The 15,459-nt window shown below is 48.6% G+C and overlaps 1 protein-coding gene and 1 long non-coding RNA gene across 4 annotated transcripts in view; one reads left to right on the plus strand and one right to left on the minus strand.

Moving 5' to 3' along the window:
• The window catches only part of SYS1 (SYS1 golgi trafficking protein), a 51,089-nt gene extending 41,004 nt beyond the window's left edge, over positions 1-10,085 (minus strand). The window contains exons 1-4 of one of the 2 annotated variants that reach the window (XM_017877969.1): positions 9,804-10,085; positions 9,426-9,590; positions 7,751-7,818; positions 4,279-6,566 (exon numbers count right to left, since the gene is read on the minus strand). In XM_017877969.1, the coding sequence (XP_017733458.1) occupies positions 6,326-6,566; positions 7,751-7,818; positions 9,426-9,587 (471 nt within the window). In that variant the 5' untranslated portion in view covers positions 9,588-9,590; positions 9,804-10,085 and the 3' untranslated portion in view covers positions 4,279-6,325. Of the gene's footprint in view, positions 1-4,278; positions 6,567-7,750; positions 7,819-9,425; positions 9,591-9,803 lie in introns of those variants that run through there. The other variant, XM_017877970.1, reaches the window with a different exon arrangement.
• On the plus strand, positions 9,997-13,846 carry LOC108533359 (uncharacterized). 2 transcript variants are annotated; one of them, XR_001886711.1, is made up of 3 exons: positions 9,997-10,051; positions 13,036-13,159; positions 13,282-13,846. It is a non-coding gene; the product is annotated as an uncharacterized LOC108533359 (long non-coding RNA). The 2 variants fall into 2 exon arrangements; XR_001886712.1 differs by having other exon boundaries at positions 10,028-10,113.
• Positions 13,847-15,459: the final 1,613 nt, after the last annotated feature.

Raw genomic sequence — 15,459 nt, forward strand, 5'->3', positions numbered from 1 at the left:
GCCTGCTCAGAAGTCACGAGGCAGACGGAATAGCCCCAGCACCCTGTGGGTCATGTGCGTGCATTGCGACCTGATTGTCAAAAACTGATTGTCAAAAACTGATTGCATTGCGGCTGGTGTCAAAAAGTGGATGTCAGCTGGGCTTCCAAATGTGTCCTGCCTTGGTCACAGATCATAGAAGGCACCGCATCAGGCGGAGGAGCTGGTACTGCATCTCTACTGCTCCAGCATGACATGGCAGGTTCACCCTCAATCCAAAGACCTCAACCCCAAGCCCTGGTCGACCCCATCTGGCCGGGGTCACCCTCTGTCGGTAGGAGTCACAGGGCCCTAACTTAGACGTTGCGGAGAGGAAAGCCAAGGGAGCCCGAGTTTTCTCCGGACAAAGGCCTCCATATTCCCCAGAGGCAGGCTGCCTGGAGTGGGCGCCCTCGGGAGAGCAGTGGAGCCATTGAGGGGCACACAGCTCTCTGGGGGTGGGGGTCAGGGCAGCGATGAAGATAGATCTCCAGTTTGGGAGAGAGGGAGAACGATTGGATGGACTTCGCCCCCCACCCCGCCCACTCACACTCCTCCCCACTATTACTGGGCACCAAGACTGGGCATCAGCAGCCGCGCGGACCAGCCTGGGCGGAGCCACGGCACGGGCACTGCTTAACACACATAGTGGCTGCTGCGCGCTCCAGAGCTCACCTCTCAGCGCAATCTTCCTGGAGCTCCCCTACGGTGCCTACCTCCGCCCCCACCACCCTGCCACTTCCCGCGCCACCTCCACCCCAGTAACCTCCACTTCCAGCGGTCTTCCCACCCAGCTTGCACTCCAGCCCATTTCCTGGACAGTCTCCATGGCGGTTCCCTTGCTGGGTATTTTCAATTCCATCAACTTTCGAAAATAATCTCTACTCACTCTTCCATTCCATCAACCTTTGCATGAACTTCTGTCCTGAGCGCGCTGTCAGCGGACAGTCAAGACAGCGCCCTCCCAGCTAAAAAACCCGACCCTTTCTGGGGAGCCCCCTTGCACTAGCCTTCAGGGGGGCCTGCCCAGGGAGCCCCAAGTGGAGGCTGGATTGGGGTGGGCCTGAGTGAGACTGGCAACTTCACTTTGCTCCAGAGAGCTGGAGCTGGGCCCCAGCTGCCCACTGGGAACGCCACCGAGTATAGGGGAGGGCTGTGTGTGAAGGCGGGGACCCAGCATGGCCAGGGCAGCAAGGGACAGGCCTGGGAGTGAAGGAATCCCAGCAGTAGGCTCCTTCCACCTCATCCCACCTGCCCAGGCACTTAGGCCTCTGGCCACCTGCCTCCCACAATTCCACAACCGGGGTCTCCCCACGACCAACCTCCCTTTGTTTAACCATTTCAACCTAAAGCTCCTCCTCTGGGCCCAGTAACACTGATTTGGGGAGGAAGCCACCCCAGAAATGGCTGCTTAACAGTTAACTGGGAAAAAATTGAAGTGTGTGAATCTGATTTTATATTGAGTGACTTTTTAGAAGTCACCTGACCTCTCTGAGCCTATTTCATGTTTATAAAATAGTGATACTAATGTCTTTTTCAGGGGTTTTTAAGCAAATCAAGCTTGATGCAGGAGAAGCCAGTTTGTGGGGCACTGAACAAATGTTTGGCCTTTTCCCACGCCACACCAGGGTCATCATCATAAAGCCCTGTGGCCAGTCAGTCCTGGCTCCATTTCTCACTTATGAGCAGCTACCTAACTACCCACCTTTAGGGAGCTATCTACTTGTTAACAAGCCAAATGTATGTTTACATTCACAACCTTTTGCTAATACGGCATACGGCATCTAGATCCCTAAGTCTGTCTGTCTCACAATTGTCTGGATCACACATAAACATAACTGGAATGTGAAAAGAGGATGAGGCAGACAGGGCTAGCTTCTTATCAACTTTGTAATGGGAAAAAAGTTGTTTACTCCCAATCCTCAGTTTGTATGCAAAATGGGGGAAATAGTGGTGCTTACCTTATTGGACTGAGTAAGAATACACATAAATCACTTTGCAGTACATGCCACATAGGAGCTCAATACTTGGTAGTGGTACCTAGAGGGCTGGCAAGCCTATCCCCCAACATTTGAAAACACAGGCTCAGAAGAAAAATGTTTCCTCTTCTGTAAAATGGAGAGGGAGGTGGTAGCCTAATAATTGCCTAGAATTATGGATCACTTCCTACATGTCGGGTGCTGGGCTAAACGCTTTACACATGACATCTCATTGCATCTTCACGATAAAACCAGGGAGGGAACACTTTTTCCATTTTATAGAATTAAGTGTTGACCTACCAGAAAAAAGGCAAAACAAAACCCAGGGAAATAAGTACCATTATTACGCTCATTTTACATATGAGGAAATCTAGGTAAGGGAGATAACATAGTTTACCCAAGATCTCACAGGTAGTAATGGGACTCCAGGACTTTGTACTCCACTGCAGCTCTCTAAAGCCTTTCAGAATTGGGCCCCTATGACTGTGACTTGCCCAGGTAGTGGCAGGGCAGGGATTAAAACCCTCAGCTCCCTCTACTCCCTCCTGCCTCAATGCTATTTCTACCACCCTTTACTACTTTCCAACAGAAAACCTTAAGACGGTGGTTTTTAATCTCTGCACAGAAGAGTTCTCTTGTACGTTGATTCCATCCCTATTCCTCCTGCCCTAGGTCCCCAGGGCCCTGCTTCTGAGATTCCGTGGTCCCCGGGCTGCCAGTACAAGGTGTTCCACACCTATGCACTGACTGCCTTCTGGGGCTGGCAGAAGGAAGCTACTCTGACCTGGGAGTCACTGAGGAAGGAGTCCAAGGGGATTCCTGTCCAGGGGAGCCTGTTTGAACTGTGTACCCTCCAGGATGTTGGGAGTCCTGGAGCTTCAGATTGTACCCCCGATGTCTGCTGGCTGCCATCCTGGCTCTCATTTGGCACTGATATGGACAGGGCTGCCTAGAGCGAGGGGTTAGAAGTACCCTCTGAGCCAGACATCCCTTTTTCCTTTCCTGTTCTCCTTTAAGGGTTATAAACTATTCTGAGCATCAGCTATGTAGGAGTTTCCAGTTTTCTCTCTGAATGGCCTGAGTTCACGTGGTGGGTGGGAAAAAGGGAGGGCAACTTCAGACACCTGGAGAGTTAAGAGATATGCCAACTCAGTAGTGGGCTAGTACTATCTTATCTAGGTACCATCCTTTATCCTTTGGAAATAGATTTCCCACATTCCTAAGATCACTTGAAAATCTCTGGCCAATGCTGGGCACAGTGGCTCAGGCCTGTAATCCCAGCACTTTGGGAGGCTGAGGTGGGTGATCACTTGAGAGGCCAAGAGTTTGAGACCAGCCTGGCCAACACGATGAAACCCTGTCTCTACGAAAAATAAAAAAATTAGCCAAGCATGGTGGTGCACACCTGTAATTCCAGCTACTTGGGAGGCTGAAGTACGAGAATCGCTTGAACCTGGGAGGCAGAGGTTGCAGTGAGCTGAGATCAGGCCACTGCACTCCAGCCTGGGTAATGAAGGTGGAGTGAAACTCTGCCTCAAAAAAAAAAAAAAAAAAAAAAAAAGGCCAGCTGGGCTTGGTGGCTCACACCTGTAAAATCCCAGCACTTTGGGAGGACAAGGCAGGTGGATCTCTTGAGCCCAGGAGTTCGAGACCAGCCTGGGCAAAGTGACAAAGCCCTGTCTCTAAAAAAATAAATAAATAAATACAAAAATACAAAAATTAGCCAGGCATGGTGGCATGTGCCTGTAGTCCCAGCTACTGGGGGTGCTGAGGCAGGAAGATCATTGAGCCTGGGAGGTTGAGGCTACAGTGAGCCAAGATCACACCACTGCACTCTAGCCTGGGTGACAGAGTGAGACCCTGGCCTCAAAAAAAAAAAAAAAAAAAAAAAAAAAGGAAATGTCTGGCTATATTTAATGTACTGCATATCAGCTGTTCTTAGAAAGCTACTAATGTTTATAAGGTACTATTCATCCTTGGTATTTTAAAAAAATATGACAGGATAACATGATGTGATAAGGTGATAGACTATTTAACCAGACTGTTTAACCAGGCAGAACTTATACATCCCTAACTACTGACCTCTTCAAAATGAGCTTATTAATATCACTATCAAAGCCCAAATCCTGGCTCTGCCAGCTCCTAAAAAGTCACCTTGAGTAAGTTCCTTACAGTTCTCTCATCTGTAAGAAACAGATGACATTACTTCTTACTTCAGAGAGTTCTTGTGAAGATGTTGAAAAGAGACATAAAGCACTCACCCCACGCTGCTGGACACCTCTTAAATACTCAATAGATGTTATTTATTATTAAAATGACAAACATGTCACTGCCATTGCCCTGCCCTCTCTGGAACTCAACTCTAAAACTGCTTTTATTGTTACTTTAGAAATCATAAAAATCTCATTAAGGTCACATATTTTTGATCCCCAACTATCATGCAGCTCAGTCTCCATAGAACTGAAAAAAAGTTTGGATCACGTGACTTTTGGCCATTTCTAAAAATCAAATTAACACGCAGGGGACAGAGATTTGTCATCACAGAAGATATGCAGAAAAATAGGCACAAGACCTTGAAGTGAATCCCAAAGAGGTGCTCCAACCATAGATGGAGTAACCACCACCACAGCTGGTCAAGGGTGACAGCAGCCACATGATGGGTGTTCTTTCAAAGTCAGTCACATGCCTGTACAGTTTGTGTTGCTTAGAGGGAAACTGATCAACCCAGGGAAGGTCATCCCAGCTGGTCTTACCTCCTAGACCCTGCAGCCAGGATTACCGTGCCCCATTAACAAACTGCTTCCTTCCAACTTGGCCAAGGCACCATGAGTTACTGAGGTGCCTCACCCTAGAACCCTCCCAGTCTCTTCCCAGGCACATTTACTCCTAAACCTTCATCCTGTCAGTATCAACTCCCTACTCTGTAGGGCTGACAGCCAGGAGGTCGGACGGGCTTCTCAGGGAGATAGCAAAATTCATTTGTGTTACCATAATACTGACAGCTGAAAACTGACAGCTCTCTTGGGAAAGCTCACAAGAAACCAAAGAGGAACAGTGAAGGTTTCAATGCAGAAGTGGGTCTAGACTGTGTGCCACTCCATTGAACACGTTCAGAAATCACTAGCAAGTAGGAAAGGAAACTCAAGAATCACGTGGTTCACCTGAGGCATAGCAGGGGACATTGCAAGGGAAGGAGATAGGATGTAAGAGTTCCCTGCACTGAGTATTTTAACCAAATGGAGGAATGACTCTGGGGTCCAGGAAAGGGAGAAGGTGGCCTAATAATTCTTTAGAGTTCCCTTGCCTGGCTGCGCTGATCTCTCTCAATCTCAACCGTGGCATTACAAAGTAAGTACAGGCAGAACCGTGGAAAATACTGTATTTATATACACAGGAAGGACAGCTGCAAGCCCCTCACAGAGGAAACCCCAAAGAAAAATCTTAGCAGCAAATTCCTATCTCCCTCAGCGCTATCGGCACAGCCCAGGCCAGAAGGTTGGGCTTCTTGTCTCTGGGAACCCATCATACCCTTCCCGCCACAGAATTCTAAATAAGGCAGGAAAAAGAACTGGAGTCCAGTGGGAGTTGGGTGCCTGGTCATTCCTAGAAGACAGGCAGTGTCTTTATGATGGTTAGACTTTGAGCAACGCTGGGATTCTTCTCTGGGTCCTATGGCCTGCTATGTTCAGAGCTGGCAGCAGGATGGGGACCTGGCAGAAGGAACTGGAAGAAAGTCATAGGTTCTTGGGTGCACACAAACGTGCGTATAACAGGGCACAGGTTGTGCATTTTCCTTGTGCTTGATGCATCCATCTGCCATCCTCTCCCTGACAGCAGCCTAATACTTTACGCCTATATTTCTTTCTGTGGCTCTGGATCTGGAAACCAAGCGTTTCTCCAACATAACTGCTGTGATTTGGCAACAATGCAAAGGTAACAGCTGTCCCAGGGAGGTAAGACAGATGACTAAAGAAGTGGTTTGCTCCAATCAGATATCCTTGATGTTTTTTCTCTCTTAAAACAACAGGCTGGTGACAGGTATTGTGGCTCAAAAGTGGCATGGTTCCAATTCTGTTATTACTCTCAAAGAGGTCCCCTTCCTGACCTCTCAGATACCAAGGCTTCAGCAGACAGAGGCCATTCTTGCAGCTGTCAAGCTGACTGCTACCTGCCTTCTTTGACAGGCCCTCACTGTCTCTCCCACACCAACAGACACTTCACATTTCCAGGGTTCCTCTCAGATCTGGGCTGGACCTCATCTGTAGGGTCTGGGCAGCCCAAGGTGTTAAGGGGCCCAAATGTCAGCAGGATGTCCAAAGGGCCCGATTCTAGACATTGGATTTAGGGGCTGAGTTGAGGGGTATCTCCTTGAGCTCCGTCCGCATGCACAGGTACTCCCCGATGACAGCCATGAGTGCAATGCACACGGCTTGGACCAGCCACCAGGTCAGCGCCGAGGGGAAACGGGAGCTGTAGAACCAGCAGCCCAGGAGGTGAAAGAAATGGACAGTGACAGTGAAATCCAGACACTGCTTTCCTCGCCGGATGAAGTACAGCAAGCCCAGGGCACTGTGGGGAGAGGACAGCAGTGAGTTGTCACTGGGTTGTCCTGGTCTTAGGTTATTTGGGAGGGTAGGGACAATTAGGATGGCAGCATAGTGGTCAGAAGTGGCAAGGTCAGTGTGAAGCAAGGGTTCTGATATTAGGTGCCTGGAAGAACCTGGCGGGTAATGTCAAGAGTGAAGTTGACTGAGTATGAGCTTGATGATTGATGGCAACTGTCACTAGGGGATACTAGAATTGGTGGGGATTATGACACCCTGAAGCACATATGTTCTAGCTAAAGTGGGGGCAGTAGTTACTTGCATCTAGGCAAATCTTACCATGCTAGAAGGTTGGCCTGGAATCAATCAGTCATTCCATTATTCAAGAGAAGCCAGAAATCTGGATTTTTATATAAAATAGCCTGATTTTCAACTAAGTGAAAAAAATGTTTTAAACACCATGTGTGGGCTGACATCTATGTAAGCCAAATAGAACCTATCTAGAAGACAAATTTAGGTCAAAGTCAGCCCACCAGTTTTCAACCTCCAGTGTAAGGACAAGAATAATAATAACGTGCAAGGCATTGTTCTAAGTCCTTCTTGTGAATTAACTTATTTAATCCTTACAACTATGAGGTAGGTAATATTATTAGCCCCATTTTACTGATGAGGCAACTATGGTTGATTAACTTGTCCAAAGTCACTAGACTTAAAGTTGAGGTTCAAAGCCAAATAAGTCTGCCTCCAGAGCCTGAGACCTTGATCACTATGCTAAACTGCCTCTTAAGAGATAGGCAATGATTATGTGTGACCTTAGACGTCACCGAGTCCAACCCCTCATGGACAAAAGAGGAGCCTGAGGCCCATGGCAGGTAACTTGGCCAATGGCACACAAACCAAGAACAGAACTCAGTTCTCCTGCCTCTCGGTCGAATCCTTTCCTCAGCTCACTCCACATCAGGGAAGTTATCTGAGATGGAAGTTGTCTTGCAGGCAGCACAAACATAGTGACATAATAGCTTTCCAGGTAAGTCAAAATAACAATGGAAGGAGGCCCATGATACAGCCAGTCCCAGAACTGGCCTCTGTCACCCACCTTACTCCACCACTCCCCAGAAACAAGTGCCAGCCTGTCTCATGTTCGAACTTAGGAAGTTAGTCCCAGAGCTAAGAGCCCAAAAGCTGGATAGCCAAACTGGTGATACTCACCAGGTGAGGGCGTTGAGGATGAAGGACATCATGGAGAGCCGGCCTGGAGGGGTGGAAAAGCCCAGGATCTGAGGGGGAATCACAAATGGAAATATGCTGGAGAAGTGACATGGCAGAGCCCCAGGATCTCAGCAAGCCTCCTAAGGAACAAGCATTCTTCCCGGAGCACAGAAGATAATACCTCCCTTCATTTGTACGGCAGCCTATTTCCAACTAGGTGCTTTCACAGACATCCATTATGGGATTTCATTTGTTTCTCACAGCAGGTGGAAAGGGATTATTTTCATTTTACAAAGGAGGACGTAAAAGCTCAGACAAGTTAAGTTGCCCAAAGTAATAAACACCAAGAGTAAAGTCTAGAACAGCGTTCAGCTGACTATGGCTCCATAGGACAGGCATCTGCTCCTGTACATAAAGTTTTATTGAAACACAGCCACACCTATTCCCTTATGTATTTGTCTATAGCAGCTTCTGTGCTACAATAGCAGAGCTGAGTAATTGTGACCTAAAATCCTTACTACTTCACCCTTAAAGGAAAGGTTTGCTGATCCCTAGTCTAGAACCCAGGTGGTGTGCATCAGATGGCTCTTCAACGAAGCCCAGCATTCCCACGGCTCTTCCCAGGATAGAAGCTCCTACGAGACTACAACTAGGCACATGGTGGGTGTGCAGCCTCCACTATCTAACATAATACTATCAAATGCCAAACATCTGCACCACACTTTCAGGTGACAAAGAAAGGTCTTTGACATACATAATCTTGTATTATCCCTAAAAAAACCTCACAAAGCCATTCTTCTTCTTTTGATTCTTATACTTTTTGGACAATAACTTGCCCACAGGCTACACAGAGAACAAGCAGCAGGAGCAAGGACTCCATCCCAGGTCTCCTGCCTTTAAGAACTGTGCTCACCACCACAGGCCACAGCTGCCCCTTAGATGTAACAATTTACAGGCTTCCTTTACACTTTACGAAGTACTTTCTTATTCCTAAACCCCTCTGCGCCTTGTAACATTTTGTTGAGGGTGACATGACAGGAGTATTCTGCCCACTTTTCAGAAAAGGCTCAGAAAGGGGAAGCAACTTGCCCAAGGTCCCACAGCTAGTATTACACGGTTAGGCCTAGATTGAACACTTTCTTTTCTGAATCCAACGCACATGCTCTTTATATTGCAGTCCACGACCTCTTTGCAACTAGTCTCATGGTTTTGAAGACAGGAAAACAAGTTCACAGAGGTGACATTTGCCCCAGGTCACACAGCTAGTAAGTGGATCTTAAACGGAGGCCTGTCCTGACCCCAAAGTCCAGGCAGTTTCCACTGTACTCGCATGAATGCTCTTTTATCTACTCCTCTCTCCGGTGTGGCACCTGAGAACCTAGCTAAGAGAAGTTAAGTCACTTTCCCAGAGTATCAGAAAGGAAATGTATCACAGTTGCCTGGAACACAGACGTGTTTATTGTATTAACATCCAGGCCCTTTCCTTTGTACTAATCAGCCTCTGCTGTCATTCCATTTTATGGATGAGGCAACTGAGGCTCAGAAAGGTGAAATCCCTTTCCCAGGGCTACAAAGCAAGAAGGTGACCCAGCCAGGTCTACAGCACAGTAGTGCTGGATCACAAAGCCTACTCGGGGAGGCCGAGACCCCACCCGCGCCAGCCCGGGGACCCTACCTCGGCGTCGAACATCTGGTCCAGCGAGGGGCTGCTTCGCACTAGCCCGTCCACCAGCGCCAGCCACAGGCCCAGCGAGCCGTAATACACGGTCTGCATGAGGACGATCTGCGACAGGATCAGCAGCGGGTCCCACACGTAGCTGCGGAACTGACCCGCCATGCCCTGCAGGGACACCAGCCGGGCCTCAGCCAGCGGCCCGTCGCCATGGCAACGCCGCCCCGCCCGGGAGGAGGGACTGGAACCAAGGGGTGAGCCCATTCCAAGAGTTAGGGGGAAGGCGGGGCGGACAGACCCATTCTCAGAGTGAGGGGAAATCCAGCCCATTCCGGCTGCGCGGCCCCCGCCCGTACACGAGCTCCTCTGGGGTCTACTTACCAGTGACAGACTCGACGATCGAAGTGTTCGAGCGTGGCCCGGCCTCACCCGCAGGCTCCCAAAACAGCGCTGATAGACATGACCATGGAGGAGAGGCGCTGCCGGCCTAGAGAGGCAAAGCTCCAGCGACCGCAGCGGCGGGAGCAACTGCGTAGGAAAGAAGCGTTTCCGGGGAAAGCAGCGGAGGGGCGGGGCTGAGGTTGCGCAGGCGTAGTGGGTGCAACCTTTGCCTGAACCGCCTGAACCAGGTACTAGCAGCCGGATAGCGAACTGAGCACATGCGCAGAAGGAAGAGTGAAGGCAAACGGAAGTGAGGAACGAAGGCCGCAGAGCTTGCGCGCCCTCTAGAGGGAAATTTTCTTTTAAAGGAAGGCGGCTAGGCGAGAGGGAGGTGGGGTGGATTAGGACGCGGTAATGATGTTTGGGAATTAACGAGGTGATAAACTGTGTCGCTATTTTCAGCCTAAATTCTCAGTGTTTTCTCCTAGTTAGAGTCTGATAACTTGAAATGGACCTGCAAGCTCCTCCAGTTAGGAGATTGCCACTGTTACCGCTATACGGATAGTTAAGCTAATGGCCAGAGAAGGAAAGCAACATACCGTTTCAGCGACACAGTAGCAAAGTAAGGATTAAAATTCAAGCGTTGGCCGGGTGCGGTGGCTCACGCCTGTAATCCCAGCACTTTGGGAGGCTGAGGTGGGCGGATTACCTGAGATCGGGAGTTCGAAACCAGCCTGACCAACATGGAGAAACCCAGTCTCTACTAAAAATACAAAATTAGCCAGGCGTGGTGGCGCATACCTGTAATCCTAGCTACTTGGGAGGCTGAGGCAGGAGAATTGCTTGAACCCGGGAGGCAGAGGTTGCGGTGAACCGAGATCGTGCCATTGCACTCCAGCCTGGGCAACAAGAGCAAAACTCCGTCTCAAAATAAATAAATAAAATTAAATTCAAGTGTTTCCTCAACACCACAACATTGATTTCGCACCCACTGGGTGGCAGGAAGGCTAGAACATGTACATATAAGACAGTCCCTGCCCTGAGACACAGTTGAACTATATTAGAAGGCAGACAGTTGAACTATATTAGAAGGCAGAGTAGTGGGTGTTTTAAAATGTGGGTGTCAAATGGGAAAAAGCACAGGTTCTGAAGTCGCACCTAGGAGTAAATCCTGACCCTTTCTGCTGCCATGACTATTTTATCTATCTTCCAAATCCGAATGGTGGACAGTCAGTAAATATTTGCTGAATGAGTCAAGAACAGAGAAAGCAACAGCAAGTCAATGACTCACTTATTCCTATTCCAGCAGAAGAAAACCCATCAACTTCATAGATCCTAGGTTCCCCCTCTCTGGAGTGGAAAGAAGGGAAGTAACTGGTTCCAGGAAAAGAATTTGGGTTTTAGGGCCAGCTATGCCACCCAGTGTGACCAGGAAGCCACTTCCTTCTTTAAACCTCAGCTTCCCTGTTTATGAAATGAGGAGTTGGACATGATTAATGTTTTCCACCATTTAATCTACCTTCCAGTAATTATTTTCTTATTAAAAAAAACTTAGGCCCGGCGTGGTCTCACGCCTGTAATCCCAGCACTTTGGGAGGCTGAGGTGGGCAATCACAGTCAGGAGATTGAGACCATCCTGGCTAACACGGTGAAACCCAATCTTTATTAAAAATACAGAAATTTTAGCCGGGCGTGGGTGGTGGGTGCCTGTAGTCCCCAGCTTACTCGGGAGGCTGAGGCAGGAGAATGGCGTTGAACCTGGAGGCAGAGCTTGCAGGAGCCAAGATCCGGCCACTGCAACTCCAGCCTGGGGGAAAGAGTGGTGAGACTCCATCTCAAACAAAAAAGAAAAAAAAAAAAAAAAAAACTTATCAAAAAGCCATGTAACTGCCAATCAGAATTTCTGAACGGCTTGTGTTAGCCATGTTATCACCTTGAGCTGATACAATTCCAGACAAAAGTAAAGAAACCTGAGACTTTATTGAGAGTATGCGATTGTCCTTATCATTTGGAAATACCCTGAACAGTTGACTTGGATGCCAGTTAGGGAGTTACTAAGGCCCAAAGATCTCTTAGGTGCTTTCCAGCTCAACCATTCTTTAAGGCACCTCAATTCAGTTCAACAAATATGTATTCAAATTCCTCTAGTTCACTGATGATGCACATAATCTAGTGTTTCTGAGAAAACATCTGTTTCTTAAGTGTTTACATGATCTTGTTTAATCCTCACAATCAGAATATATAGCTATTATCCCCTTTTTATAGGGGAGGAAACTAGGCTATGGGGGAGGTGGTATGACTCTCTAGGTCAGAGAGCTTACAGGGAGCAGAGCTGAGATTCAAATTCGGGACAACTGACTCCAAACATCAAGATGCCTTTTAGTTTAGTTTTGGTTTGGTTTAGTTTGGTTCTTTGAAACAGGGTCTCACTCTGTCACCCATGCTGGTGTGCAGTGGTGCAATCACGGCTCACTGTGCCCTCAAACTCTCAGGCCCAAGCCTCGGCCTCCCAAATAGCTGAGACCACAGGCATGTGCCACCACACCTGGCTTTTTTTGAAATGGACTCTTGCTCTGTCGCTCAGGCTGGGGTGCAGTGACATGATCTTGGCTCACTGTAACCTCTGCCTCCCAGGTTCAAGCAATTCTCATGCCTCAGCCTCCTGAGTAGCTGGGATTACAGGCATGTGCCATCATGCCCAGCTAATTTTTGTATTTTTAGTAGAGATGGGATTTCACCGTGTTGGCCAGGCTGGTCTGGACTCCTGACCTCAAGTGATTTGCCCCTCTCAGCCTCCCAAAGTGCTGGGATTATAGGCATGAATCACCACGCCCGGCCCACACTTGACTTTTTAAATTTTTCAGTCTATTTTATTTTATTTTTTTGTAGAGACAGGGTATCCCTATGTTGTCCAGGCTGGTCCTGAACCCTGGGCTCAAGCAATCCTCCCACCTTGGCCTCCCAAAGTGTTAGAATTACAAGCATAAGCCGCTGTGTCCAGCTGAGATGCCATTTTAGAATAAAAGAAGAGGAAAGAAGGGAGGAAGGGAGGGAGGAAGAGGGAAATGAAGGAAGGGAGATAGTAAAATAGTCAGGTGGTGGAGTAGCAGGAAGTGGAAAAGGGGCAGTGAATCTCTCTGCTCAGTTAACCCTGGGGTAAGGGATTAGGGAGAAATGGGAGGAAAGGCTTAGGAAAAGGGTACAATAGCCAGGGCTGCTGTCTTCCTTGCAGGTGCTGGAATGCGTGGCTCTTCCTGGACTCTGCCCCCTTCATGTCACAGCTGGGCCCACTCCACCCCATCTCCTCCCAATAGGGAAGGCCCTCCCTACCCATTCTGCTGAACTAGAAAACACAGGTAGCTTTCGACATTAGGGCTGGTTGGAATGTCTGATGTCATCCCTGGAGTCCGGAGCTCACCTCTGGGAAAACCCCACTGGGCGTGCAAGCTAACCTCCCACCCTTTCCTTTTCCCTTCAGGAATTCAGTTCTTGGATTCCCGCCTTGCCAAGCTTCAGAAATGCATACCATCCTCTGTCTTAATTTGGATCCAAGAAGGAAACCAAGAGCTGGGGAAAATCATGGCAACCCCCTTGCTTAGCTTCAGTGGCCCATCTTGAAATTTGAACACAAGCAGTCTGCTTCAGGCCACAGAGTCTGAACGAGAGCCCCACTGGCTTGCTATGTTACCTTGGGCGAGTCCCCGGTGGGTCCCAGTATCCCAAACTATCAAATGAAAGAAGAGGGACTCCAGCTTGCAGATGCTGTCGTGGAGCTGTGCCATCTGAATCACCTGAGGAACATATTGGATATTCAAATTTCCAGTCCTTGTTTGCAAACCTAAGTCCAAATCTCCCAAAGCAGAATTGTGGAGATCTGCGTATTTAAAGAGTTCCCCAAGTGATCCAGAGGTGCACCCACATTTGGTAACTACAGCACAAGATGGTCTGTAGTTGACCCTAAACCAGCTCCTTCATCCAACAGAAGACTGCTCTGTGACCTTGGCGAGTCACATTCCGGCTTCAGGGTTTTTTTCCATCTGTAATATGAGGGGTTTGGATTTGAATAGCCGGTCTCCAAGGGTTCTTCCTACGCTGCCAAGTCTGTGGTTCCAAACTTATGAATGAAATGTTAAACTTTAGGTCAGAGGCAGAGTGACGAACAGCCACAAGCTGGGACAAATTGTCCTCTGGGTGGAGGGGAGGGGAGTGCCTCTGGTCACTTGGTCTCTTCCGTCACTCTCACACTGGGGCCCCACTGCGTGCATGTAAGGACAATCGCTAAGGTCACCTTCTGAATCCACCCCCATAAATCCCTTGGGAAATGTTCTCCCATAGGTCCATAGGCTTGAGAGCCCTGCTCAGATTCGAATCCTGGCTCTCCAGCCGTCTTGATGTCCTGCTGGGTGACCTTGGGAAAGTTACTTCATGTCTCTGAGTCTTAGTTGGTTTCCTCTTCTATAAAGTGGAGTTCAGAATAGTACCCATGTTATGGGCTGTCCTGAGGGTCAAACGTGTGCCTAGTCCACCGCCTGACGTGTAGTCAGTGGTATGTTAACATCGGCAATGATAATATGATTGTTATTATTTCTTCCTTTGGAATGTGGGAACGGAAATGCCTGATCTCAGATTTATGGCAAGGATCTAACAATGTATCAGACAAAACAAGCCTGGTGGCTGGCCCATAGTAGGATCACATTAAATGTGGTACGTTCTCTTCCTCCTGTCACCCCTACTCTCGTGTTCTCTAGATCCCTCCCTCTCTCCCTTCCTCCCCGGCTAGGCTGCCCTACTGCCCTGCTCCCATATTTCCTTTCTGGGAATATTTGAGGAAGACACTTCAGTAGAAACACGTGTCTCAGGGACAGGTTATGCAACTCTGTGCTCACAGTTTTTTGGAAATCCCACGTGGGAGGCTTGGAGTTGGCTGCTTGTCCTCTGCATCGGTGACCATCCTGGACTCTGGCCAGTGAGTTCCTCTCTTAGAAGGGAAACTGGAGAGAGAGCTCATTAGCTGCCTGTTTTCTCCTCCAGACTGAAAACCCCTTTGTTACCCAGGTTGCTTTAAGTGCTGTTTGTGTCTGTGTTTGGGGAGGAACGTTTGCTGAGCATCTACTGTACGACAGGCACTTTTATAATTTAATCCTTATTTAATTTCTAAAACAAGCCTGTGAGTTGAGAACTATTAATAGCCCCACTGAACACATGCAGATTCTGAGGCTCAGAGAGGGGGCATTTACCCAAAGCCATGCTGCCAGTGAGTGGTAGAGCTGAACTCCAACCCAGGTCAGTTTGACTCCACACACTATTCCTTTTCAGTGTGTAACAAAAAGTGCACTGGAGGCTGGGCGAGGTGGTTCATGCCTGTTCAACACTTTGGGAGGCTGAGGTGGGTGGATCCACCTGTAATCAGGAGTTCTCGGCCAGCCTGGCCAACATGGAGAAACACTGTCTGTACTAAAATACAAAATTAGCCAGGAGTGGTGGTGCATGCTTGTAATCCCAGCTGCTTGGGAGGCTGAGGCAGGAGAATGGCTTGAACCTGGGACGCAGATGTTGCAGTGAGCTGAGATGGCACCACTGCACTCCAGCCTGGTTGAGAGAGTAAGACTCTTTCCAAAAAAAAAAAAAAAAAAGACCGGGCGCGGTGGCTCAAGCC

Source organism: Rhinopithecus bieti, unplaced genomic scaffold, assembly GCF_001698545.2.
Source record: "Rhinopithecus bieti isolate Rb0 unplaced genomic scaffold, ASM169854v2 scaffold_10347, whole genome shotgun sequence".
Taxonomy (NCBI): Eukaryota; Metazoa; Chordata; class Mammalia; order Primates; family Cercopithecidae; genus Rhinopithecus; species Rhinopithecus bieti.